This window comes from Cinclus cinclus, chromosome 4 (genome assembly GCF_963662255.1).
Source record: "Cinclus cinclus chromosome 4, bCinCin1.1, whole genome shotgun sequence".
In the NCBI taxonomy this organism is placed as follows: Eukaryota; Metazoa; Chordata; class Aves; order Passeriformes; family Cinclidae; genus Cinclus; species Cinclus cinclus.
Window position 1 is genome coordinate 48,548,003 of NC_085049.1, and position 25,031 is coordinate 48,573,033.

The window sequence follows — 25,031 nt, forward strand, 5'->3', positions numbered from 1 at the left end:
AATCGTTAAAAATAAGTCGATAAGCTCTGAAATTTCAGGATTCACTAAGGCATGTAAACTCTTATCTCGTCTGTGCCTCTTCCACTATCAGTTTAATTACTTTAAACACTTGGGGAAAAGAATGCAGCAGTAATTAGAAATTAGTGCGAGGAAGGCCTATTGCACTTGTTAAGTCTCTCCTTACTTACACAGGAAAGAAAATGCATATAGTCTGGATTGCATTCAAGCCACAGCTAAATTCAATATGCAGTTCTAGAGCTGTGGAATCTAGTGGATAATTCAAGGCTAGATAAATAATCTGTCAAAAAAATCTGAATTTTGTTTTTAATAAAGAGATGAATATAGTATGTAAAGGCGACTGTTAACTTACCTTTGAAAACAAATGTGAAGCTTAATTTTCCAAAGTCCTATCAGATACTAAGGTTTCAGAAATATTTTGCCAAATTGACAGCCAAATCTTCTCATGCATTAAATGCCTCAGAGTTCTGTTGAAAATAATCAAAGGAACCCTTTGTGTTTTAATGCACTTGAGGTTTTCATCCATATTGCCACCTGGGACCTGATGCCCTCTCAAACTGAACTACAACGCAGCTCTACTACTGCAGCTTTGCTCTCAAGGCCTGCATCTGTTCAGCCACCCCAAACCACATGGATGGATGCAGAGGCAGGTGCTCCCAGACTGCTGAATTGGCCCTCAGGTCTCTGTCACAGATGATTTCAATTAAATCTGCTTCCAGGAGGAACCACAGGGAGAGGGCCAATAAAACAGCTGGAGCAGCAGCAATGTGTGTGCACGCACCCCTTGGTTGGTGCCTGGGATTGTGCACAGTTACTGAAGTGAGTGTCTGTGTGTTTGCTTGCACACACGCTTAGACTGAAAGGTCTAAGGAGATATAGCTCAAGGAGAGCTTGTGTTAAAGATTGAGTTGTGAGTAAACTCTGGGAGATCACTTTAGCTGTCATCCTAATGTTGGGACTATACCTATTTCAGTAAGTCTGTATTTTATTTTGATCAGGTTCAGTGAGGTGCAGAATTAATTTTTTTTTCTGAATATGTGTGCTGCTATGTTCACTGCCATACATGTGCATAGTCTTTTGAAAATAAATTTATGCTAACTTTGTTGGTACATTGAAGTTATCAAGAACTACAGAAAGGAAAGAAAAAGAGCCTAAGAGGGAAGACTGTTTAACAAAAAAGTCCTTTGGGAATATAATGGAGAGGTTTTGGGGGATAAGACATGCTTGTGATGCTGCTCCATTGTAAGTGCCAAGACCTCTCAGAGAGACAACCGAACTGTAGGTAGACAGTCCAGAAATTATTGTTGATACTTAAAATTCATAAACTTTTAATGATTCTCTAGTGAGTAAACAGTACTAGACTCACTATTTCATTCATTAGACATTCATTATAATGTGAAGTGGTGAGAATTAAGTAAAAGAAGCACACATTATAAAATATTCTTAAATATCATTGTAAGGTCTTCAGTGGATATCTCTTCCATATCTGGATAATTGAATCCCAACAGGGACTATGAATTTGGTTTCCTAATATGTTTTTACTCTTTGGACAAATCCTACTAATTTTTTTGTTTGTTTGTTGTTTGCTTTTTTGTTTTTTGGGGTTTTTTGTTTTGTTTTTTTTCCTTGTTTGTTTTTTTTTTTTGTTTGTTTGTATCTTTGTTTTTTTTGTTACATGGAGTGATGTTTCTTGCACCTGGTGTTATGTCTTGGTTAAACCACAGTATTTAAAATGTGCTTTTGAACATACTTGAGGGCTTCAGCCTAAAACTGCTTCAGCAAAAGAGGTTGGCCTGTAAAAAGCAACTAAACAGAAAAAAGCAAATGATCCCAGAAAACAGGCAGGCAGATACCCAATCTCCCTGTGCTGGGCACATGAAGTGGAAGTGTTTAGCATAAGTCTACCATCTAATAAGACAACGTGCACCTTAAATATTTGAATTTCACAGACCGTTAACTTTAGAGTGAAAAATGTTGCCAGATGGCTGCATTTCCCACTGATTGACCACAAATTTATTTTCAGGTACATGACAGATGGAGGACTCAACCTATATACAAGAAGTCTGAACCGAATACCAGACCTTGCTGCCTCTCGAGATGTCATCCAGAGAGGGGTTCATGACGTGACTGTGGATGCTGACAGGTAACAGTGCTTTGCTAAGCAAAAACCTACCAGCTCTATAAATATTTTGCATCCTTCATACTTGCTAAAATATCGCATAAGGAATGGGAAGCAAGCTGCTGAGGCTATGAGCTTTCTGAGCACCCAAAATAACAAATACCACAATAAGTGGGAGAAAAAAGCAAACTTCTCTCATGGGAAGGAGGCTCAGAAAGAACGTTTTGTTGTAGATGTAAGAGACAATATTGAGAAGCCCAGACCTTATTTGAAATCTTAAAACTTCTGAAATGGGACATGATTTTTACAGGTTGCCTTATTAGTTGATGAGCAAAGGGGAAAAGGGACATGGTCTCTAGGCAGCAGACAGCTTGTCTGTACTTGGTGACATGGTTCAAAACAAGCATTTAGATTTGTCTGGAACTAGAACTGTGGTTTTGTCCACCTGTTCTGCCCTTTGCAAGTATCAGAAGAAGGCAGTGCCGGCAAGTAGTGAGAAGTGAGAATTGGGGTTCTATCCTATTGTTTATACAGTGTGAAAAAACAAACAACTCCATCCTGCCCTTACATATGGGCATGAGCATAAAAACGTGCTCCCACTAGTATGTCTATTTCCTTTCCTTACGCTTCAAGTAGATTCTTATTGGTGGCTTGTATCCACATCTGAGAAATAAAAATTCATAAACCAGCCTTTGCAGAACTTGGAGCTGTCAGCTCTGAGGTTTTGGTCAGACCATCATAGAGATAAAGAACAGCTGTGAAATTTGGCAGTCTAAAATGTGATGGGGTCTATTTGAATGCGCTTATTTTAAAATCAAGTTTCTTTTGCAAAAAAAAAGGAAGTATTGAAACACAAAGGGAGGGAAAGGTTCATGGAGTGGTTCTGGTTTTATAAACCTGGCAAATTATTTGAAGAAGTTCTAGGATATTTACGTAGGTATGGTATAATTTATACTTTTCCTGTTTTCTAATGAAAATATGCCTGTGACATAAGTCAGGAATAGTCTGCACTGGTCAAAGAGTGCAAGCAATGCATCAGGACAAAGGATGAAATTTTCATCCAGGAAACCAGTTACTTAAAAAAGAAGGTTGCTTTAGCTGACATCAGAGCGTTAATTGACCTTGCAGAAAAACCCTGTTTTAGATAGAAATACAAATGAACACAGATAGGTTCTTTTTAATGCAAGCATTTACACGATGCAAAGACCAGAAAAAGTGTACAGTAGGTGTTTAAGAAAATAATTTGGATAGAACTCAGGCAGTAACAGAAGGAGAAAATGAGAAATGAGATGTGGGCAGGAGGGACTTTTGTGGCGCTCTGTATGTGAGAACAGGAACCTTATGCTCAAAGTGAGAGGGAGAGTGGAAAATTTAGAGGCTGGCAGTCATGTAATTAGCAAATGTCACTAGTGCCCACATTTTCATATGTCTCTATTTTTTCCCTTGGGATTGAAGTTATTAGAGCTCTTCCCACCATGTGATATTCGCACCTAAGTTTCAAACCAGGCAGATTTCCCCTGCAGAAGAAAAAAAAAAAAAACTAAACAAAATAGGTTGCAAAAAAATCCCTATGATAGGTAGAACAAAGTTGTTTATGTTGATCTTCAAGAATGAGTGCCACATTTATGATGTGAAGTTAGTGAAAAAAGCAATAAAAATTGCTGAGACTTTGGAAGGGTAAGTTTCAGTCCTTCACAACGACGTGGGTACCTAAGATTTCATCTGATCTCACATATCCTTTTACAACTTTTTTTGTCTATCCTGAACAAAAAATGGGGTTTGTGTCACAGCTTCAAGATATGCATCACCACTGGGGTGATGAAATTCTGTGAAAGAGGATTATTTTCCTCACTGTCATCCTTTCACATAGATACATGTGAAGGACATATGCATTTTTACTGTGGTATCGCTACTATAAACCCTTTTCATAATTGGCATGATCTGCCCTTACCTTTCTTTTGTAAAGGACTCTGCTGACATCTCTTTTCAGGCAGAAAATAAATTATATGCTGCAAATATCTGATTTACATTAATAAGCAGGAGAGAAGTTTTGGTATTTTATCCATTACTAGAGGCAGCAACTTCTGCTGACAGCAATCCTATGTTCATGAAAACTCGACCTGGTTTTTCTCTGATGACTGAAGTTGTAGCTTCCGGTTATATTACAACACTTTTTCTCTTTGTGAGCTGGCAGTACAATATTCTTTAGAGATGTGGGCTGATATCTCTAAAGAGTAATGCTGTTTCTGGTAAATTTATACTTTCAGACTGATTCTCATTTCCTGGATCATGTAAAAGGACAAGCAGGTCACCAGTGTGATGACACTGAATTGCTCAGATAGCACCTGTATTTCCACGTCTTGCCAAAAAGCAAAGAATTGAAGGATATCTATGTTGGAAACCCAGCCCAAGAGAGCTCATCCCCATAACATTAAATTATTCTTTGAACAACTTCATAAAAGTTAAATTCACGAAGTCAACATAAAGCAGGGCTTGAGTGTTGCTTGCATACTGCTCTATAAAGCACATTGGTGAAGAAAGTAGTACAGGAAACTTGCTTGTTCTGGGAAAGGAATTGTAAAGGCTGAAACTACACTGGCAGCATCAGATGTCAACAGTTGTTTCAGGGGATGTTTTCTTTGGGGGATTTTTTGCAGGTTTTTGTTTGTTTTGTTGTTTTTTGTTTTTTTAATTTCACTGTTTGGTTGGTTGGTTTTTTAAATAAATGCCTTTTCCAATTTTCATTGCTTCATTTTCCATAAGAAATTAATCAGAGAGGAAGATGGATTTTCTGCAGCGGATATAACGTGATATGGCTAAGAGAGTTCTCAGTGGTATTATATTACATTTCATTTATTGTTGTCTATGTCCTCTAAGCTCCAGCATTTGCCTCCTGGGACTTAGAGAGGGAGTATTTGAGGAACATTCTTGGAGTTCAAAGTCTTGTTGAAAGTCAGATGAGCCGAAAGAGATTAGATGTAAGCACACAAAATTAATTATGTTCTTCAGAAGAGTAAGGTTTGTTGCAATGTAAGTTGTAATGTTTCCAGAGCACCCTGTAATGTTCTTGAAAACTGTTGAGGAAGTTTAAAATAAGCCCTGTTTGAAGGGAATATAGTTGTACTGAGTTCAAACATTGTTCTTCCACTCCCTATACCTGCAGAATTTATTTATTTGTCATAAAATTAATATAGGTTGTACATAGGTTGCACAACCACTTTCCCCTTGACATCCCTTGAATGAAATGTTCTTTCTTTTTCACCTTTTATTTGGATGAAACCCAAAGCTTTAAAGTTTATGCTGCTTAATGTGCTTCTGTTATGACCCACCTCAGCTACTTCGCTGTTGTGTTGAATCTGAGCCCCTGTAGTACAGAGCTCTTATGCAAAAGGAGTCTCCCAAATGCTTCCACCATCTGCCACATGTGCAGAAGATTTGGCAGTTGTGTCAGAATAGCTCAGGCTGGCCTGTTTGTTCTCAGCCAAACCATAATCACCATAATACATTATTAATTATAGTACAATCATTCCAGTTTTTGCCTGTAGTTTATTAGCTAACTTCCTGTATATAGGACTAGAAGTATTCTTCTGGTATTTGTCTGAGTAGATGAGCCTTGAGTTAGAATACCGTGCTTTTGAAAGGGGAACTTTTCCGGAGTTCAATAGGCATTGAACTAGGAGCTCTGTTTCATAGGGTTGGTTGAATCAGAAAAGGCTGAGACATGATGAGCAGTAACTTGAATCCAAATAAAATACAATGCTTGTTCTCATACTGTACAGTTCTAGAAGCACATTCCAAATGACAACAGAAATTTCAATTTACCCCAGTTGGATGTTGCTGAATGGAGGGGCATACTTTATATTTTGCCTTTCTATCTAGGTGATTCTGTGTGATATGAGTTTCATCACTGTACTAATACTGTGTTTTCTGCTATGTGTCTCTGCAATTTGGTACTGATGTGACCATTTTTCTGCCAAGTTGCAACTATGACCTGTTCAGTTTGTTGCTTCTGGTTGCAGAGCAGGATTTCCTATGGAAAAGGAAATGTATATGCCACAGTATTGAACTATTCACTGTGTGCACACGTTCAGCCCTCTACCCTTTCCTTTGTCTGCCAACTGGGTACCTATGTCTATGGCAATAAATACAAATATTCATCCCACAGGTATTAAATAATAATTAATAAAACACAGAAACAGATATACCTTCTTCTTGCTGTCTAAGGCATTCTTGGGTAAAACTTCACTGTGTGAGGGCTTCCAATGTCTTTGCACCTAGCTCCACCACTCAGTGTGCCTGTGACTGTTACTCTGTTCACAATCTAAAAAAGTCATTGTAGACCTTAAAGTCAGCATGGCTCATATAGTTGTGTGATCTGCTATAATTATCAGATGTGTGATTCAGATTCAGTGGTTGTGGTTTTATAGTATTAGTAAGTTCTGAAGATATTGGAAAAATTTTGACTACCTATACCTCAGTGTTTTTGCAGTTACTATCCAAATACCTATAGAAGTCATAATTATAGAATCTCTCTTGTGAAGCAATTTAAATTTTAAACTGTTTTTACTATTACTGTTCTCTTCTATACTTTTAATCTTCTCTAATTTCTTTTCACAGCTGTTGCTGATAACATTTCCCACCATTTACTTTTTTATTATTCTCAAATGATCCTGCATTTTCATAGTCTCTGGTGTAAATCTTTCCTCATCTTGGCATCTGCTGGGCTATCAAAAAAATTACTAGTTAGAAGTATCTATTTCAATGTGTATCTTGGCTTTTATTGTTTCTGGAAAGTATGGATGCTAAATTTAAGTACCTAAACCATAAATATGTGTGTATCTATGCATGAAGGACAGAATAATTGTGTCAAAGGGAGCACTCCTGGAGTTTTGGCTCATTGTGTTGTTAAGTATTCAGAATTCTTAGAGGATGAATTCCTTATTTCTGAAAGCATAATGAGAAATAAATTTTTCAGTAATACAATTTTGTACAGCATTATTAATTGAGAAAGAATGTTATTTGAATTAGCATAATTTGTTTCTGCTCATGCTTTTAAAAGTCAGGATTTGGACAAAACAAAATAGGCAAAGCAACTGGACTTCGATCTAATTTTGTGAAGTTCACTCTTCCTTACTTGCTTTAAGCATCTAGTGTAATTGCCCATAGAACCACAAACCAAAACATGGAAACATATACCAGCTGTGTGGTTTTAGGTTCAGATACTGTATTAATATTAGTGACACAAACAAACTGCATTGTTAGCATGCTGTCATTAGTATGTTAAACTGTCATGATCCTGCAACATCATGTCCGCAGACACTTTTTTTTGCACCCAGCTTACAAAAGAAAATCACACTCAGAAAAGGCAAATGTGAATGGCAGATGTTCGCCTTAAAACAAGACCAGGCTGCAAATGACAAATATATTTTTCTGTTTTAAAATTTTTTATTAAGTGGAATAAAGAGGGACAACTAATATCAGTTTAGATTAAAAAGGAATTATTAGAAATAAGTACTTAAAATTTTGCAGGTATGCAAGACAAGTACATTCTCATGCCATGCGAAATGAGCTGAGCATATAGTTTGCTGTAGGTTCATTGAAGCAAAGGCTGGCTCTTTACAGATGACATGTGTAACATTCTTGTAAATGTACTTTTTAAAAGTGGATGATGTAGAGCTAGATATTAATGACATGCAGTCTGTTAGCATTTTTGCTTATTTCAAAATTTGGTGTAATACTTTAAAATTATTTAAAGTGAGGCATGACTTTATCTTTTATTAATAGATTTCTAATACTTTAGGCAAAATGTAGATGGTTTATTTTGATTCCAATCTACTTCTGAAGAGAGTATCAACCTATTTAATAAAAGCTTTCCCAGACTCAGCTTACAGTTTCAGTAGCAGCAACATTTTGGTCCACCACTGTGCTTCATTGCTACCAGCAAAGACTGCCTCTTTGTGTTAGAATAAAACACAGATAGTGTGATTTTAATCATTAACGAAAATACCCCAGGCTCAAATATAAAATTCAAGAACTTAAGTTTCCCATGTGATTCCTACTTGAGTCCTGAAGTCAAGAAACAAATTAATTTCTTTAAAATGTCTTGATTCATTTGATGGCTGGAGGAAACCTTATTGTCATTTTATTCTCCTGCATGGCTATTTTTTAAAAAATTTATATTGAAATTTGTAATACTACAGTTCTAACATTAACAAGCATGCAATATTTTAGACAGAAGCCTCATAAAACTGGATATAAAAATATGGGTTTTGATGATCTATTATTGGAGATAAAGCAGCTCATGATTGCTAAGCTGTCTTTTGTTCTAAATTGCCTGAGACATACTTCTTTCTTGGTTAAGTAATTTTTTAAAGAACTGTTTTTGATAGTAGTTTCATTCCAGACTGAGGTATTTGCATGCTTGTCAAATGAAACATATGAATTATAAGAACATTCCAGTTAACCCTTTCATGGAAAGAAATTAATTTTTAACACTATAAAAATCCTTTGCCTTGGATTTGTAAGTTTACTTCAAATAAAATATGAATTTGGCAACTTCAGCAGACCTCTAGAACAATGAGAAATGCGTAGAAATGGAGATCCCCATCATGATGGACATTTTACACTCATGAGATGTTATGAGAAAGGGGTTAAATGAACTATTGTTTTGTACACCTGCACTTTCTCCTAGTTGACAGGTGGAAAAAATAGTTAAGTGAGAGGAATAATAAATTTAAGTTAAACTAAATATCTAAAGTGTGAGTGCAGTTTGCTGCTCATGCTGTAGAGCTGATTACAGTGCACAAGAGGAAAATTGAAAGGTTTTGACTCTTTCCTTTACGATGTGCTGCTCTTGGAGCAAAACAGTGCTACTCTGTCCTGGGCCTTCAGGAAAGCAGTGGTGTTCATTTTGGAATTGAAATTGCATTACAAGGTAACTTTATCATTAGTGGTTAAAGATAGCTGGAATCCAGATAGAAACTGGTCATGGGTTATCTGTGATTAAATAAAATTAAAGAAGGATGTCTCTAAAGCTATGCAGGTTTAAAAACATGGAAGCCTTTTATTTTTCTTTGACAGAGAAATAGACTTTGAACACTGTAGACTGGCAAAAGATTGTGTTCAAAGGGAGAGAGCATGAAGGGAAAGCTGGGAAGAACACCACGTGGCTGACAACCTGCCAGCCAGTGCATAGGATGCCTTGCCTGCTGCAGAGCACAGCATGTGTTAATAATATCTTTTGGGGGGGGGAAATCCCTCCATTTGTTTATATCAACATTTTATTTATAAATCTTAATCATGTCACCTCTGAGTCTTCTTTTGGTGGAGAGAGAAAAAGACAAGTCTCTCTCATCAATCTTATTCTCCAAGTACTGTTGTGGAGGCTTCCTGCCCCTCCTGAGCCACTTGTGACAACTTCAGCTCCACACAGAGAAATGTTTGGAGCAGCAATATGCTAGGAGCTTGTTTTCTTTTGAGGTTACAGAATTAATCTCATCTGTATCTAATTGTTAAAATATTAAATCTTCAAAGATTTCCTTTGTAAAAAAAAAGATTGTCATAACAATTTAAGCAGGATCAGATGTGTAAATTTAAAGAGTGGAGCCCTCAATGAGTTCTACAGAAGTTTTTTTTGCAAAAGGATACAATATACTTATAATTCAAACCTTCTTAGTGGTCTGAATAATCTAAAATAAGCTAAAATACATTATTTGAAGGAGATTTTAAAACCAGATTTACCTAATTAAATTTACCGTAATAAATAAATTTATAATCTCTTACCTATATGCATTAGCTTTAATTTCTGATGTGCTAGATTTTCCTTTTTATTCTTTTTGAATACATTACACTCTAGTACGTTTCATACTGCAGAATAGAATGTAAAATGGCTGCTAACCCTATCAACTGCTGTGAATGTAAATTCATAGATGCAAAAATTGCTTTATTGCAGTTTAAATATATGTGCAGTGTTGGAAATAATTGCACTGCTATGGGAAGTGCAATAACTGTTAGAATAGGTTCCCATCATTCCTCAAAGTGTTTTATCTAGAAACAAATCTTATTGATATAAACTAGAGTCTTTTATGTTTAAATACCCAACAGTTTTCAATCAGACACTAGGTATACTGATTTAAAAGTGAAATTAGGGAATTTCAAATGGATAGGATTTCAACCAGTTTCTGAAAAACAAACAAACAAAAAAAATCTACAGAGTCAGAAAACACTAAGTTATGTATTTCATGTCTTCTGAGAGTTTATCAGTGAACAGGTTCATACTGATTGCCAGGACATAAAAGCAGAACTTTTTTTGATTCAAACTAGAAATGCACACAAAATTTCAATATCATTATGAACATAAGGAACAAGATATGAAGAATAAAGGTACTTTATTTTTTTTTTTTAAATCGAGCCTAATCTTTCTCTAAGAAAGACATTTAGTTAATGATTTAAATACTAAAGTAGACAAAATTTTATAATGGTGTGCATCTAGGGTGACTGGAGGACATGTAATGCTTTCTGAGAAGGCAGAGATCAGCAATGGTGTACAATCTTAATGACTCAAGAATCACTATCTGGAAGCCCTTATCTCTTGACTGTACTAGGAACACTGCTAGACATCTAGCTTTTGGCTTATATTAAGATGAAATATAACTGTTTTGAAGAATTAAAAAAAAAGCTAATTTTTTTCTTTTAAATAAAATAAATTCTAGTAGAGCATTGCAGTGAAGGGACAGCCTGTCACTCAGGGATAGTAGCTTAGTGGAAGGAATTATCTTTCAAGGGTTTTTAGAATGATTTACCTAAAATGGAGTCTTTGTACATCAAAGTTATTGAAAGAGAAATCAGCATGATTTTTTAAGGCTGAAGAATTATTCTTTTTCTTCTTTGAATTAATATCATTCCCCTTCATGAAGAGACTTGACTCAGTGTGCCACTTATGACCCAAACCTTCTGATGCATAATAAATAACTTGCTTTATTTTGCACATTTTTTTCCTTTGTTCAGTACAGAAAGAAATTTATGATCCCTTTGTTTGTACATCTTTCTTTCTAATCATTTAAATTAATGATACCAGCCATATTCCTCAGAAATGGATTAATATCAAGTGGATAAACTCAATGCAAAATCATGTAGGAAAAAATATTTTATGTATTAAAAGTAATAGATGTTGACAATGATAATTTAGAGTCTTCCAGGTAAATTTTGAAACTTAATATCCTAACTAGATTTTCAACAGCTTTCCCTAAGCAGCTTATTTTCAATAAAATTATTAATGTATTTTCTTTTGAGATGCATCTATTGGATTGGAAATGTTGGAAACTTTAAGATGACTGGGTTTGTATATATATCATTATAGCAAGTCACTGAATTGTTGAGTGAGCCCCAGTAACTCTGAATCAATTTCTGCAGCTTTCCAGGGTGGGCAGTAAGAACAGCCTACATCACAGAAAATTTATGAAAAATGGTTTATTAATTTTGGATTGAGGCCTTGGTGGTGGTTTGTCAGGTTCTTGGACTTAGTGGAGCTATTTGGTCCAAGTCAGCACAAAGGCAGTAAATATTGAAGGTAGCTGGTCAGCAATGCCACGTGTAATTTTGGTCCTCAGTCTGCAGTGGGTTTGACTAACACTTATTGAGGTAGCTGTAACTATTTCCTTGACAAGAGCTCCTTTCCTTTACTAGCCATGACTGCTACAAGGGAGAACTGAATAATGTGGTATTTTCTGTCTTAAAGCTACAAGGAATTTCTCCTATTTCTGCTACCAGTTTCTGAAAAAACACCTTCTTGTGTCTGAGTAGCAGCTTTGTGGATTTTGTTCCTTGTATTTAATTTGTGTTTTGCAAGAAGAAGCTGGGATAAAAGCCCAAGATAAATCCTAAGACTAATCCAACTTAAGTATCTCATACCTGGTTTTATATGATTTTTATTTGAAAACCTGAGCTGGGTTATCAAGAAATAAGTACTGTCTAAAAAGAAATGCTAGGAAAATTTAGGCAAACAAATAAGAGCCTTTTGAGTAAAAAAAATAATAATTGTAAGTAGCTAATAATTTCAGAATGACTTACATTATGGAGGTTGAAAAGCTATAAATAAAAATAGATTTTCAGAGGACAGTGTTAAATCTTAACATGTTCACTATTCATCTTTTAGGCAAACAGAATTGCTTCTGAGTGAACTTTAAAAAACTGACTCTTTCCCAGTTGATTGTCTTCTATTTCACTTTTGAATGTTTTTCCAAAATATTGTTTGCAGAAGCATGCCATAATGTAGAAATTATGCCAAACATGTTGTCAGGTCTTTCTGAATGGCACATGATTAGATTCAAGAGCTGAATGCTTAAGCTGTAGATTTAGCAAATTGCATTCTCTTTTCATTTGACCCTGGAGAATTTCCTCAAGAGAAATTTGTGGATTAATGTACATGTCATAGAAAGCCATATCTATTTAAGGAAACTCAGTGAGACATGGATGTTACTCTTCTTCCGTTTTTCTATTTCTGATAGGAAAATAAACCCCATTATGTTGAACAGCTATGATTTAGAAGATGGGGAACAGTCTGGTGAGAATATTGTGGGTCTCTAATGTATTTAAACAGCCTAACTTTCATTATATGTATTTTACTACTCAATCCCAGTGAAAAAAAGATGAAGAAGCTCCTACACTTCCTCTCCAGTGCATACCCTACATATAATCCTGTATTTGCCATTCAGAGCTTCCCAAAAACCTTTTTATCAGCACACTCTAAATACTCTTTACAGATCACCTGAGTGATTTATTACTTTCCTGAGCAGTTCTTCAAGATGAGAATATGTTAAAAGGGCAGTCAGAAAGTGATCTGCTGGCTGGGCTAAACCAGGAGCAGGAAGCTTCCAGAGACAGCAGGGAAGGGACTTCATCATGAAGATGATGCAAACTGTTTTGCTAATTATGTATCAAAGCAGAATTATCATACATCTCCTGACACCTCAAGGTCCTCCAAAGAGACTGCTGAAACTGTGCGTAAAGGATATCAAAAGGGTACTGAGGAGACTGCTGTTCTGAACCGTGTTTGCTGCATGACAAGCACAGTGTGCGTGCCTGTGTGCCTGCCCTTCTGCTCTGGTTAGTATGCCAGCAACATTAGACCCTGCAATATCATCATTCAGCTCACCTGGGATGTTCTCAAATCATTTTATAGGCTGTTGAATAAAAAAACCCAAAGTATTTATTTTGTGCTTGGCTTTAGCCTGCATGCTTTGACTTCTTTCAGAGAAACATGATTGGCCTTTTGTTGCAGAGGGTGTTGTCCAGGTGCAGAGAGAGCTAAGCATCCCTGAAATGCTGCTGGTGGTTCAGAGGGGCCTGAGAGCTCCACGCTGGTGGTGTGGTTCCCTAAGCTTCATGCCTCAGCACTTGCCAGTTGCTATGTGTAGCCAAATGATCAATGAAGAGCCATTTTGGATGCTCTCAATTACAAAAAGCATTTCATTAATTGCCAGCTATCCCCAGATTGTGAAAATCCAGACGTGGCCTGCAGGCTTCAATATATTCTGTGTGCAGTTGGGATGGAACAGGGAATTTAAACTGCAGTAGCTGAGTATGTAAAATTCAAATAAATTACATGAGGAGGACTGTATTAAATCTCAATAAATCACTGCTTATTGTGTCAGGAATGGAAAAACATTTATCATAATAGTACTTCAGAGTAATATAGTAACATAAAAAAATACTGTTCGTTTTTCTTCATGCTACAGTTTCGAAGTTTTTGGATTCATATTTAGCTCCAGTTTGTAATAAGAGCTGTGTGTCCATCAGGGCTTCGTGCAAGCCCTAGGAATCAGCCAGCTTCATATTCTAATCAGAGTAAGATCTCACAAAGCTAATATAAGAGGGTCTATAAAAGTGTATGGCAGCAACAATTAAGAAAAAATACATAATTGAAGGTGTGTTGTGTAGCAAGTTGCAGTCTTTATACATGAATTGTCTTTGATACTCAGGTTGCTTTAATTTTCCATTAGCTAAACAAGGGAAGTACTTTTTTGGTTTCCAGTATATTTTCATTTTTGTGTTGGCAGAAAGAAAAATAATTTGTTGGACAACTACATATACAATCATTCATGCATTTCCTGAAAGCTAGTATTATGATGTTTCTCTATGAAGCTCTTACATGTGCTATTTTTCTGTAAATTCCAAGAGAAGTCTTAGATTTTTTTTTTTTTTTAATTGTCACTGGTAAAGCAAGGATTTCTTGAGAACAAACTTCTGGCAGAGTTTTAATTTTTCTTGTTGGAGATAGATTTTTTTTTTTTTTAAGTAAGCAGCTACCTCAGTTTTTTCTGAGTCACTGATAATTTAAAGTTAAACCTCCTTCCTTAATGGGTTTCTCTTCCTAGTGCTAGTTTTTTCTTCTGATACTTTTATAAAAGCCTTCTGTATTCCCATTTGGGTAGCATTACTTCACGATGCTTCTTCTCTGGCGTTATCTCTGGCCTGCAAGACTTGTCTGAGGCCATATTACTAATTGGTTTCCTCCCCATTTTATCTTTACAAGAAAGGACTTCTCTGACCTTCGCACTTTTAACTCAATTTGGTCATTTCTTTTTCCTTGCATTTTTCCTTTTGAAGCAGTATTGAATTCCATTATACCTCCTGGGGTGTCTTTTAAGTCTGACCAGCTTTCTTATATTCCAGTAGTAGTGTTCTATGGGTTGGGGGTTTTTTCACATTTCCAGCTACTTCCATTCTTATACTCAACATGTGTTGGTTTGGTTTGCTTGTTTGTTTAGCCAAAGAAAAATATACCAAGCTCTTTCCTCTAGTTACACCTTTCTAGAATAGACAGTAATTCAAAATAGACTCTGATTCTCCATTTTAATAGGTATTTGGTTCTATTAGTTACTCAGCAATTAGCTATAGGCCTTTCCATAATGTTCCCCTCTCAAATTTATTGCCACAGTGTTTTTGATGATGAGACTGTAGCTCACCAATGGGTCCATTCTGAAATGTTATTATTTTTTCTGTCCCTCTCTGTCACTGCAGTAAATATGAGAACCTGCTTTTTCTGTTCAGTTACATTTATAAGATGATTGCCATTTGTTTTCCAGATTGGTTCTGTAGTCTCAGGTTTTTTTTCCAGTGTACCAATTTTCAATACCTCTGTCCTCTTCCAGCTTATCTTTCAATCTCTTTTAACATCAGAGTAAACTTAATAGACACTGGCTGCACTTTGGGAGACAGAAACAGTAGTCAGGAATGAGGAAGAACTGCAAAAGGCTGTTGTCAGTGTTCAGTTTGGAAAATAATTCTTTGACATACTGATGCTATGTGGAACATCCAAAGAATTATTTCAGCTTTGCAAGGTGGGTGGTAACAAACATGATAGCCAAGAAGCCTGGAGTGTGAGAGGAGGACAAAGTTTCCCAAGATGGCAGAGACTTAATTAATTGCAACAGATTTTAAATGTTTTTGCTGTCTGCAGCTATATTTGTATTTTATCTGTCACCTGCTAGCATGCTCTTCAAATTGAATATTACATCTATTAACATAGGTAGTGGGGAAAGTATTTCATCGTAATGGGGAGCTTTTAAGTAGGGAATTTTTTCACCCTATAAAGTGAAGCCATTTATGGCCACCTTCCATCTTCATTAGTGACTAACCTCTGAAGCTTAGTTGTCTAACTGGAGTAATTAATAGGCTAAAAGAGATGTGCTATATCACTGTTATGTCTTCCTCAAAAGTTCTAGCTTATAAAAGGTTTTTTTAAATTTGTTTTCATTTGGGCTTGTGGTTATTTTTGTGTGTACGCAGCCAAGCAGTAGGTTTGATTTTTTTGTCTTTTCTAGCTTTAACTCAAAATGGCATTTATGGGTGATGAGAGGGCTTCAGAATGCTGGGGTGAGATCCTGGGTGATTGGCTGCCTTTTGGCAGTGATTTACTAAAGCAGCTTGCCTTATCTCCCTGACTGTGAGCCTGGAACATTTACTGCTATAAACACTGATAGCCTGAGGTCCCATTACCTACTCAGCAGAAGTTTGTTGTGTCATAGACTTAGTCATTCAAATTCTAAGCCTAAGAGTTATTTAATTTTGAATATTAAACATTGGTAAGTTCCAACTAAGCTGTGGAAGCAATCAGACATTTTGGATGCATATTGCTATTTGTATAATTTAAATGCAAAGTCTGTTTTGCTTTCTCAGACAAAATAGCATATGTTTTATAGAATTTTTGAAAAAGGATGAGTATGCTCTGGGTTTCAGCCAGACTCTTTGTATTGTGTGCAGGTGCTTTGGGACTCTAATAATTAGAGGATCTAATAAAAGAATCAGAGGATAAGCCAGGAAAATTACTACAACGTGGGTTCAGTTTGCCATTACAAAACCCAATCTTTTCTTTTTCACGTAATACAAAATTGGAAACTTACAGGTGTATTTCAGCCCCAACTTACAGCAAACATATTGAGGAAATCATTAAATCTTTATTAAGTAATCTCTGTTTCAAGCTGCTTAGATTGAATTGCTTTATCTTGAAAAATAAACACCAAAATCCCAAAACAAATAGTAAGCTATAATTGAAGAGGCAAGCAGAGCAAAGGTCTGAAGTTCTTGGGTTAATCTTATGTCACTTATTGTTTTTAAATTGTGACAGTACAGTAAATCCACATGGTCTGTTTCCCTAGACTGACTGGAAAAGTGGGTATGCTTTTTTGTTGTAGGCAACTTTTCAGAAAACAAAGTTGTGACATTTTTCTTTACCATGTCCACCCCTATGTCACAAAAGATTTGAACAAACTCCAGGTGTTGCTTTCCTATTCTGCAGAAAACCCATCATCGCAAATCACCAACCAGCACGTTACATTTATACCATCGTATCTATGCCTACATGGGTCCTGCCTGCAGGTGCTTGTCCAGGTGGTGTGAGCATGTGCTCGTGGTCCACACCCATGAGTCAGTGCCTCTCTGTGTGCGTACAGTGAGGGATCAGGTTTTAGTGGAGGAAGAAGTGGTGGTCACAAGCTGCACTGCCTCTTCATGCTGTCACCGTCTGTGCTGGCTCTTTGCCTAAAGCTGGTTGACTTTGAATATCACTCTGAAAACGGATGGGTGTTAAAAAAAATGAGAGGTTGTGACCTTAAGTGGTTAGCAATGGCACAGCATAGTTTTTGGCTCTTGAAGGATAAAGTATAAGGCTTGTCTTAGGAAGGTAACGGATAAATGATGACACTATGAGCCAAAGAGAGGAAAAGGCAGTGAGAATGTTCCCCTGGTGATTATAGATATGTTCTCCAAGTGATTACAGCTAGAGTAAAATTATTCATCAAAGAATTTTACAAAAATGCGTTAGATTCCAGAAGCTACTTGGGCTCTTCCAGTCTGATAAACTAGATAATTAAAAATTTACTCTTACAGTGTCATTCGGATCTGCTAATTATTTACCAATTTCTGCTTGGCAGCACAGTGCTGTATACTAGACCTAATTTACATTGTCTCTTACTGTATATTTAAGAAGTAGAAATGAGCAAGCAGCATATGCTGATATTTTCCTTTTGTTAAAATTACAAAGGAAGGAAATATTCTATTATAACTCTGCCATCATCAGTCTTAGGAAGTATCTGGTATTTAATATTTAGTATCTTTATCTACATGTACAAACATTCTCTGATACTCCGAACATCCCAGTGCTGAGCATTTTCCTTATTTTGAAATCGGGGAAACAGAAGAAAAAGAGCTATCTTTTTCTTAAAAATTGAAGTACTAAGTCTGCTGGCTTTGTAGCCTGGTTATGAGCCCTTTTAATCCTCCAGAGTTTAGTTTTCAAAAGTCAAACACCCATTTTTCCTCAAAAACATCCATGTATTACCCGTGCTTTATTTCTGCACTGTAAGGATGTATTATTTTTATTAACTGTGATAGATCTGGTATTTACACCCTTACTTCTCATGTTATTGATTAGGCAAACAACTTTTGTCTGGCTTCTTCATCTGCTCCTTTGCTCAGTTCTTGCATGTGGTCACCACTGGTGCTTCTATGCTTATGCTGGCTGTTTTCTCATCTTCTTGTCTCCTAATCACTATGGAAATTATAAATATTCTGGGGCAAAGATTTTAGTTGCCTGTTTCTCCAGTGTGCAGGGAACATATTCAACTAATACATTTCAGTATTATTTCTGGAGGATACTATCATACATCTTAGAGGAGCCATTAGGAAAAAGTATCTGAAACAACTCCTGCAAAGTTAGCTTTACAGCCATTATTCAAATTCAGACAGAAGCATCACCTAATGTTATTCCTTAATGATTCAGACATGCTGGGCGTTGTTCCTTTTCAGCAGAATTCTTCCTTGAAATGGCATTCCTAAAATAGATGGAATATAACTGTTCATGAAAAGATTAATTGAGGGTATTTTGTACTGAGATAGTGGGGCTGTGAAATTAGAGATTTGGATTGGAAAGCCCCTTTGTTTCACTGTGGAGTCTAATTCAGCACTGTTGCTAAATAATTATATCTGGCTGTTCTCACTTGAATATTCTATTTCCCATAGTAAAGATTTTATGTTATGCCCAGAGCATCTCATTAAATTGACTCTTCACACTGGGCTGGGTTTTTATATAGGTTTTCTCAAATGCAGTTGCATAAAATACTAATATAAAAATTAGCAGTAAATACTAGACGGCAAGCAATTGCAGAGAATATCTGTGAGAAAGCTATCAGAAAAGAAGTCAGAGCATAAAAGACAAAAAAGCAAAGCAAAATAATATTAGACCCAGTAGTCAATAATACAAAGATCTTGAGGGGATAAAAAAAGTAAAGTAATAGATTTCATAATATCACTAATAGTGCTTTAGAAAAAAGGCTTTTATGAGATAGTAATGTTTATGTCCATTTTGATAAAGTATTTATTGATTTTCTGCAAGGCAGTGGTTGATTATAAAGGTACAATTAGCACTTGGTAACAATGTCAGAAAGAATTGTTCCTTGATATCTTTTTAATGTGATGTATCTGGACAAAAAACATCTTAGAATTTTGAAAGGAAAAGCAGGGAAACACTTTAAAATTATGCTCAGTGAATTCTCAAAGGCAGGAAGTTAGTATTAGTTAATTTGAGAAAATAAATGCAGAGCCACACAATGGGAATATGACCCACAGGGAATCAAGAGTCATTGTTAAGTAATTCTTACACTTTATGCAGTAAATTTAAGTGTATATTATTTACATAATCCTCACAATGTGAAGAAGGCCTGCTATATTTTACAAACAGCTACAGTGAAATGAAAGAGAAAATGCCAAGCATATTTATTGTTTCTTTAGTGCTACTCCCTTGCATTTGCTTTATTTTTTTGGTAAAAGCTATTTTATAAAGCTTTCAGTAATTTTCTCTCACTGATAGTTGCTTTCTGTTATAAAATAACGAGTCTCCTGGACCTGGTACATGAGAACTCAGAAAGAGCTCATTATCTAATCAAGGAGAGGAATCTCCTGACTCACTTTGTGTTGTTATATAACTGTGTGCACACTGTAGGTGGTCTGCCTATTAAATGGTAACCCCCAGAGCAGGTTGTAATAAATGGTTTGCTAGACAAAATGGTAGACAAAATGACATTTAGCAATTTCAAAACTCTTTTTGGCACATAAACCACAAAAAAACAGGCGAATTATGTCATTTCACAGTGATTGTTGTCACTGGATAAGTTTTTAATATTCATTGTGCTCTTAATATATCACTAAGTTAATGGACATATTAACAGAATAATGAAAACATTTTCTCTATAGTGGCAGAACAATGGTTAAGGAAATTCTCATCCATCAAGTATCCGAATATCAAATTAAATTAGATCAATTCACAGTAAACTGATTAGAAAACAGTGAGAATGAAGTTGGGTAAAATAATTCAGCCTAGATCAACATAAGATAAATTTTCCAGAATGCTGTTTCCAGATTACATTTTTCTGCAGGCAATTTCTTGAAAATAACTGCAGCTACTTCTTTAAAATCTTTTCATTTAATCAATATTTTTTACAGCAGTTGAGATTAGGTTGTTCATTGTAGTGACAACAATGTCGATGAACTCATTTGGCTTTAATGATTTGATTCTGGCAGCAGCTACTAATTCTGCTTACCATGATACCTAAGGTTTTTGTACAAGGGTTAAGGTTAGAAGAGGCTCCTGGGATGGCTGACAGGGTAAATTAGTGCTGCTGAGCCCTGCAGGAAAAGGTCACCACTGAGGAGGGTTGTCACTGGGGGAGGTGAGGCCACACGTAGCCTGCAAAGAGAGCTTTGGGTTTGGGTAAATTAGACACTGGCAGAAATAAGTAGGATTTGGTTGTTCTCTCCTACTTATCTTTGCTTTTCCCTACCAACACTACTTCTAATTTCACTGCCAGGAAGCCATCATGTCAATGGGACTGTTCTTCCTTCTCTCTCCTCCCAATACTGTTTGTTTGTGTCATTTCCAAATACAATGTACAGAGCCAGCATAGCGCTGCTGGGTGAGCAAGGGGAAATAAAAGACCTCTTTTTACTGGCAGAGGTTTTTAAGCTATGGATAATTCCTCTTGGGTTTAATTTATTTTTGAACTTGCATACAGTATTCTCCTCTCAAGTATGTCTCACTGAGAATTCATGTCCCATCCTAATAATGTCTGTGTCCCACTTTCAGTAAGGGAGTAACTGAAGATCTCATTAAGACTTTACATGATTAGTTATTGGCGTGTAGGTTTTGGACAGATTCATAGGACTGTGTAGCATGTCATGGCCTTAGGAGACAATTTCTCAGTTGCACAAGGTAATCTTGGCTATGAAATATGGCTTGCTAAGGAAACGATGGCTCAGCTGTTTACCCTGAAATGTCACACCATTTCAAAGGCTTATCTTTCACAGTGCTGCTTGTTGTGAACTTACTAGGCCGTACATTGAAGCCTACATACCCAGTATATTATATATAAATGGCAGTGCATGGGAAAGTGGCAGTTTGCAAAATGATGCCTGAATTTTAAGAAATAAGAAATGATTGCCAGCTTTTGATTTGCATTTAATGGTACCAAGCTGCAGTGAGATGAAGGCTGCTATCTGAATTTGGTGAACTAATGGCCTGGTCTCACTTAAGAGGACTCATTGTTTTCAATACTGGATTTCTCCATCTGGGAGATGGAGAATTTTTTTCATACACCAGATCCATGATATGCTTTATCGTCAGCCATTCAGAATGTTCAGATTTTGGGGCTTTTTGCTGACCCTACATACTCTAAGTTATACTGCAGTATGTTGCAATGTAAAAGTTGGGTTTTTTTATTTTTAGGGGACCATATGCAAATCACAATAGATGTTCCTTCCCAGTCCCAAAAAGTGAACTTCTGTGTGGAGAATAACCTGTCAAAAGATGTGTGTCACAAATTTCCACTAATTTTAATAATATTGCAGAGAGAAGACGTGGTCTTGAAAATACAATTTAGTGTTTCTGCTTCTCAGTTGTCTCCCAGCAAGAAGCACCTAGGACACATTAAAAAAAGGCAGAGGAAACCAAATGGCTAGTTTGAAGAGCTATAAGCCAGTGAGTTTAGTTTTGGAATATGAATATTCATCAGCTCTTACTCCCTAAAATAATCATCAGACCTTTCTTTGGGAAAGCTGTCAAGTTTGATGTACTATACATTCAGAACCTGACTCAGAAATTATTAACTTTCAAATGGAAGGATCTTTTCAAGCAGCATCAAGCAGCAGGGCATTTTAGCAGTTTGCCATTAAATTTTCTTCAGTATTTGTAAAGTTCATTTATTTCAGAGAAATAAAAAGCATCAGTGTATAGAAGAGGAAGACTTAGTACACAGGAGTAAACCAACTCCTCCCCCTTCAAACTTTAAAAGTAAAAAGAGGCTAAGAAACTAACTTAATTTGAAGTGGCAAATTAATCTGTCTCATCTTTGGGAGAAATGGATGGAAACAAAGAAGTAAAAGAAGACCTTTCTGCTTTCCCTGCTTAGATGCATTATTTGCCATAATTTAAGGCAGATTGTCAACAGACTGAAGGGTGCATAATAGCTGGGGAAATCAGGGCATTTAATGGTGTACTTAACTGCTTAAGTGTTACAGTTTTAGACATCTGTGGTTGAGAATGTTGAGCTCTACCTAAATCCTGCATGTCATAAAGAAAAATTATGTTACATAATGTCAAGAAACTTGTCTTTTGTATCACTTAAAAGTAAGTGCTGAAAATCCTCTAAGTTACAGTTTAATAACAAAGGCAGCCTCTGTTCTCTAAGGAAAATCTTAGGAAAATGCTGATCTTAGGGGAGGGATGTTTAGGGATCATTTATACCTTAGAACATAAAGGGCTTATATTTTCACTCTAATATTAAAAATGTACATTTTTACTATCCTTATGAATTTCTAATTCCTTCAAAAAGGCTAGCTAGGATCAGGTGTTTAAATTTGCATTGCTTTATTAAATATATTTCATTGTTTTCAGGTTTTTTTTAAAATTACTGAAGTTGTTTTATATCTCCATTTGTTTCATTTCTTCCCCAAGAGACTTCTGCTTTTGTGAGTGTCTCAAGTAAAGGATTTTAAAAGAAATTACTTAAAGCAATTGAACTATAAATAAAATAGTGAAAATTTCCTTCAGACAAACTCTGGTAAAAGTTTTTATACCATAAAAAATAAACAAACAAAAAGCCAAAAAGTTTTTAGAAAAACCTAAGCTGAAGAATTTGATAAGACAAAGGGCAAATAAACAGAAAATGAAGTATCAGTAGATGTCAGAATTGTTTTTGCTAGCAAATAAATATCGTGACTTCTACTGACAGACTATTTTGATAGTGGAAGAGAAAAACAAGATATAATGAGATGGACTCAATTGCTGCACAATCTACAGGAGACCACTTAATAGCTTGTCTATTTTCCAAAGATGCACACTCAAGCATTCCCAAGTGTAAGCCATTGCATTTGACAGATTTGAGAATGACCAGAGGCCTGAACCAGCAGCTTGCAATGTTCAACTCTGCCAAATGCTTTTAATAGCAGAGTAACAGCAAAAAAAAGTGGGGGCTGACTGCCTTGTTGGTTTTGGGCTTTGCTGTGCTGCAAATAGACCATGCCTGACTCATACCCATATTTTAATAGGAAGAGGAAGGAGTAAATTTACAATTTTTCATAAAAGAACTGGAATAAGTGCATGAAAATCCAACAGAGTCTTCTTGTTTGTCACAAGAAGTAATACTGTGATGTTTTCTGTAATTATCTGTAGCAAACATATTCTCTTAGCTCTATGTGGGAGCACCTGTCAAGAGCTAGACTAGTCTGTTTGCAAACGACTGGAACTGGCTTCCGACTTGAACTTTGTTTTGGCACTCTCAGCTTTACTCTTCACCAGCATTAATGACAGTGGCATTTTGGCTTGACGCCTAGATATCTGTAGAATGAATCTGAGGCCAAATGCAAGAGCGTGCTTAAGCCAGTACATGTATCAGGTGCCTCAGCAGGGAAGGAGAAATAATACCAAGAGAGGGGAAGGCCACACGCAGAGCTTTGCTGCTAAACACAGAGTACCCCGTGGCCTTTTATATTTGACCCTATACCCTACCCAAACCTGGCTTTTGAACAGTGTGCGTATATTGTCCCCAACATCCAGTTTTCATATTGTTGTTAAAAATGAATCTTTAACCTATTTAACAATCATCTGCATTTAAGTGCCTTGCAATCAGAACATTAGAAGGGTATTACTTGAATAAGATGTGGATTTCACATGGATTTCTCTTAGATGCAATGGAAATATTTAGAGGTGCCAGTTGAAAATCAGAGATATGAATGAAGGATAAGAGAGCAACCATCCTTATTAAGGCAGTGAGTTAGCAAAACGTGAAGTAAGGTCAGAGGTCCTCTGACTGTTCTCTCTGGTGTTCTACTCCTTTGGAAAAAGCCGCAAAAATAGCAAGGCAATTGAAAAATTCCCTCTGTGATACTGCTGCCCTTTTGCCTTTGCAGCTACTGAAGCAATATGGTCAAGAAAAGGGAGTGGTGCTTTTTGCAGGATTTTCTTCTGCACTACTGTAAAAGAAAAGGGTACTCACCATTAATTTTTCTAGAAATTTAATACCAAAATAAATGTTACTTCTCTCATAGTTGGTCCTATCTGTTATGTTTTAGCACAATAATCCTAAGTGTTACACAGTATAAGATAGGAACCCCATTACTGAAATTTTAGTTCTTCACAACCACTTTAGGACATTTTATGTTGTATATTTATGCCAATAATTCTATATCTTTCCTGGAAAATGAAATTTTGGGGGGATTGCGTATGGAAATGGGGACTTCTTACAAGGAAGAAAGCTAGGTGTTATAAGCACGGATTATTTGTAGAAGAGCTATCATATCAGTAGTAGTCCATATTGTATGTGCTGGGGATTTTAAGAGGTGAGTTTACAGTAGAGTTTTCATCCTGCCATAACCTGTTCTCACTACTGCAATACCCTCTGCCCTTACATTTCCGCTGCTTCTGATAATTTTATGTGGTCTGCCAGAGAGCAAAAATTATCTGAATTTTAGGTTAAATGGGAGAGAACAGGGCAATTTCAGGTGAAAAGTAAGTAAACAAAGTACTTGACTAATGTAAAGACAACTTTATTTATCTGCTGGAATTGTATGGGAGGGATTTTGCTGCAGGCCCTGTGCTGCTGTCTGTAGTGCCCTTTGTCTGGCTGTATGTGTCTAGGGTAGAGACGATGCAGCAATTCAATTCTCCAAACTCCACTCCCTGCTTATGTCTAGAGCTCTGACCTTTGTAGGTGACATTCACCCTTTTTTCATGCAGGATTTGAGCTTGCTGTCCCTCTCTGCTGCAGTCCATCATATATCCACAATCTCTTGCTGTCTGGTCCTTTGCTGCCTTGCTTGCATCCTAATTCTTTCTGCAGCATTGCAG

The 25,031-nt window shown here is 36.3% G+C and overlaps 1 protein-coding gene across 2 annotated transcripts in view; it reads left to right on the forward strand.

The window, feature by feature from the left end:
• NAV3 (neuron navigator 3) overlaps nucleotides 1–25,031 on the forward strand; it is a 247,066-nt gene that overhangs the window by 146,175 nt on the left and 75,860 nt on the right. For both annotated transcript variants that reach the window (XM_062492048.1, XM_062492049.1), the window contains exon 12: nucleotides 2,042–2,161. In XM_062492048.1, coding sequence (XP_062348032.1) covers nucleotides 2,042–2,161 — 120 coding nt within the window. The remainder of the gene's footprint in view (nucleotides 1–2,041; nucleotides 2,162–25,031) is intronic.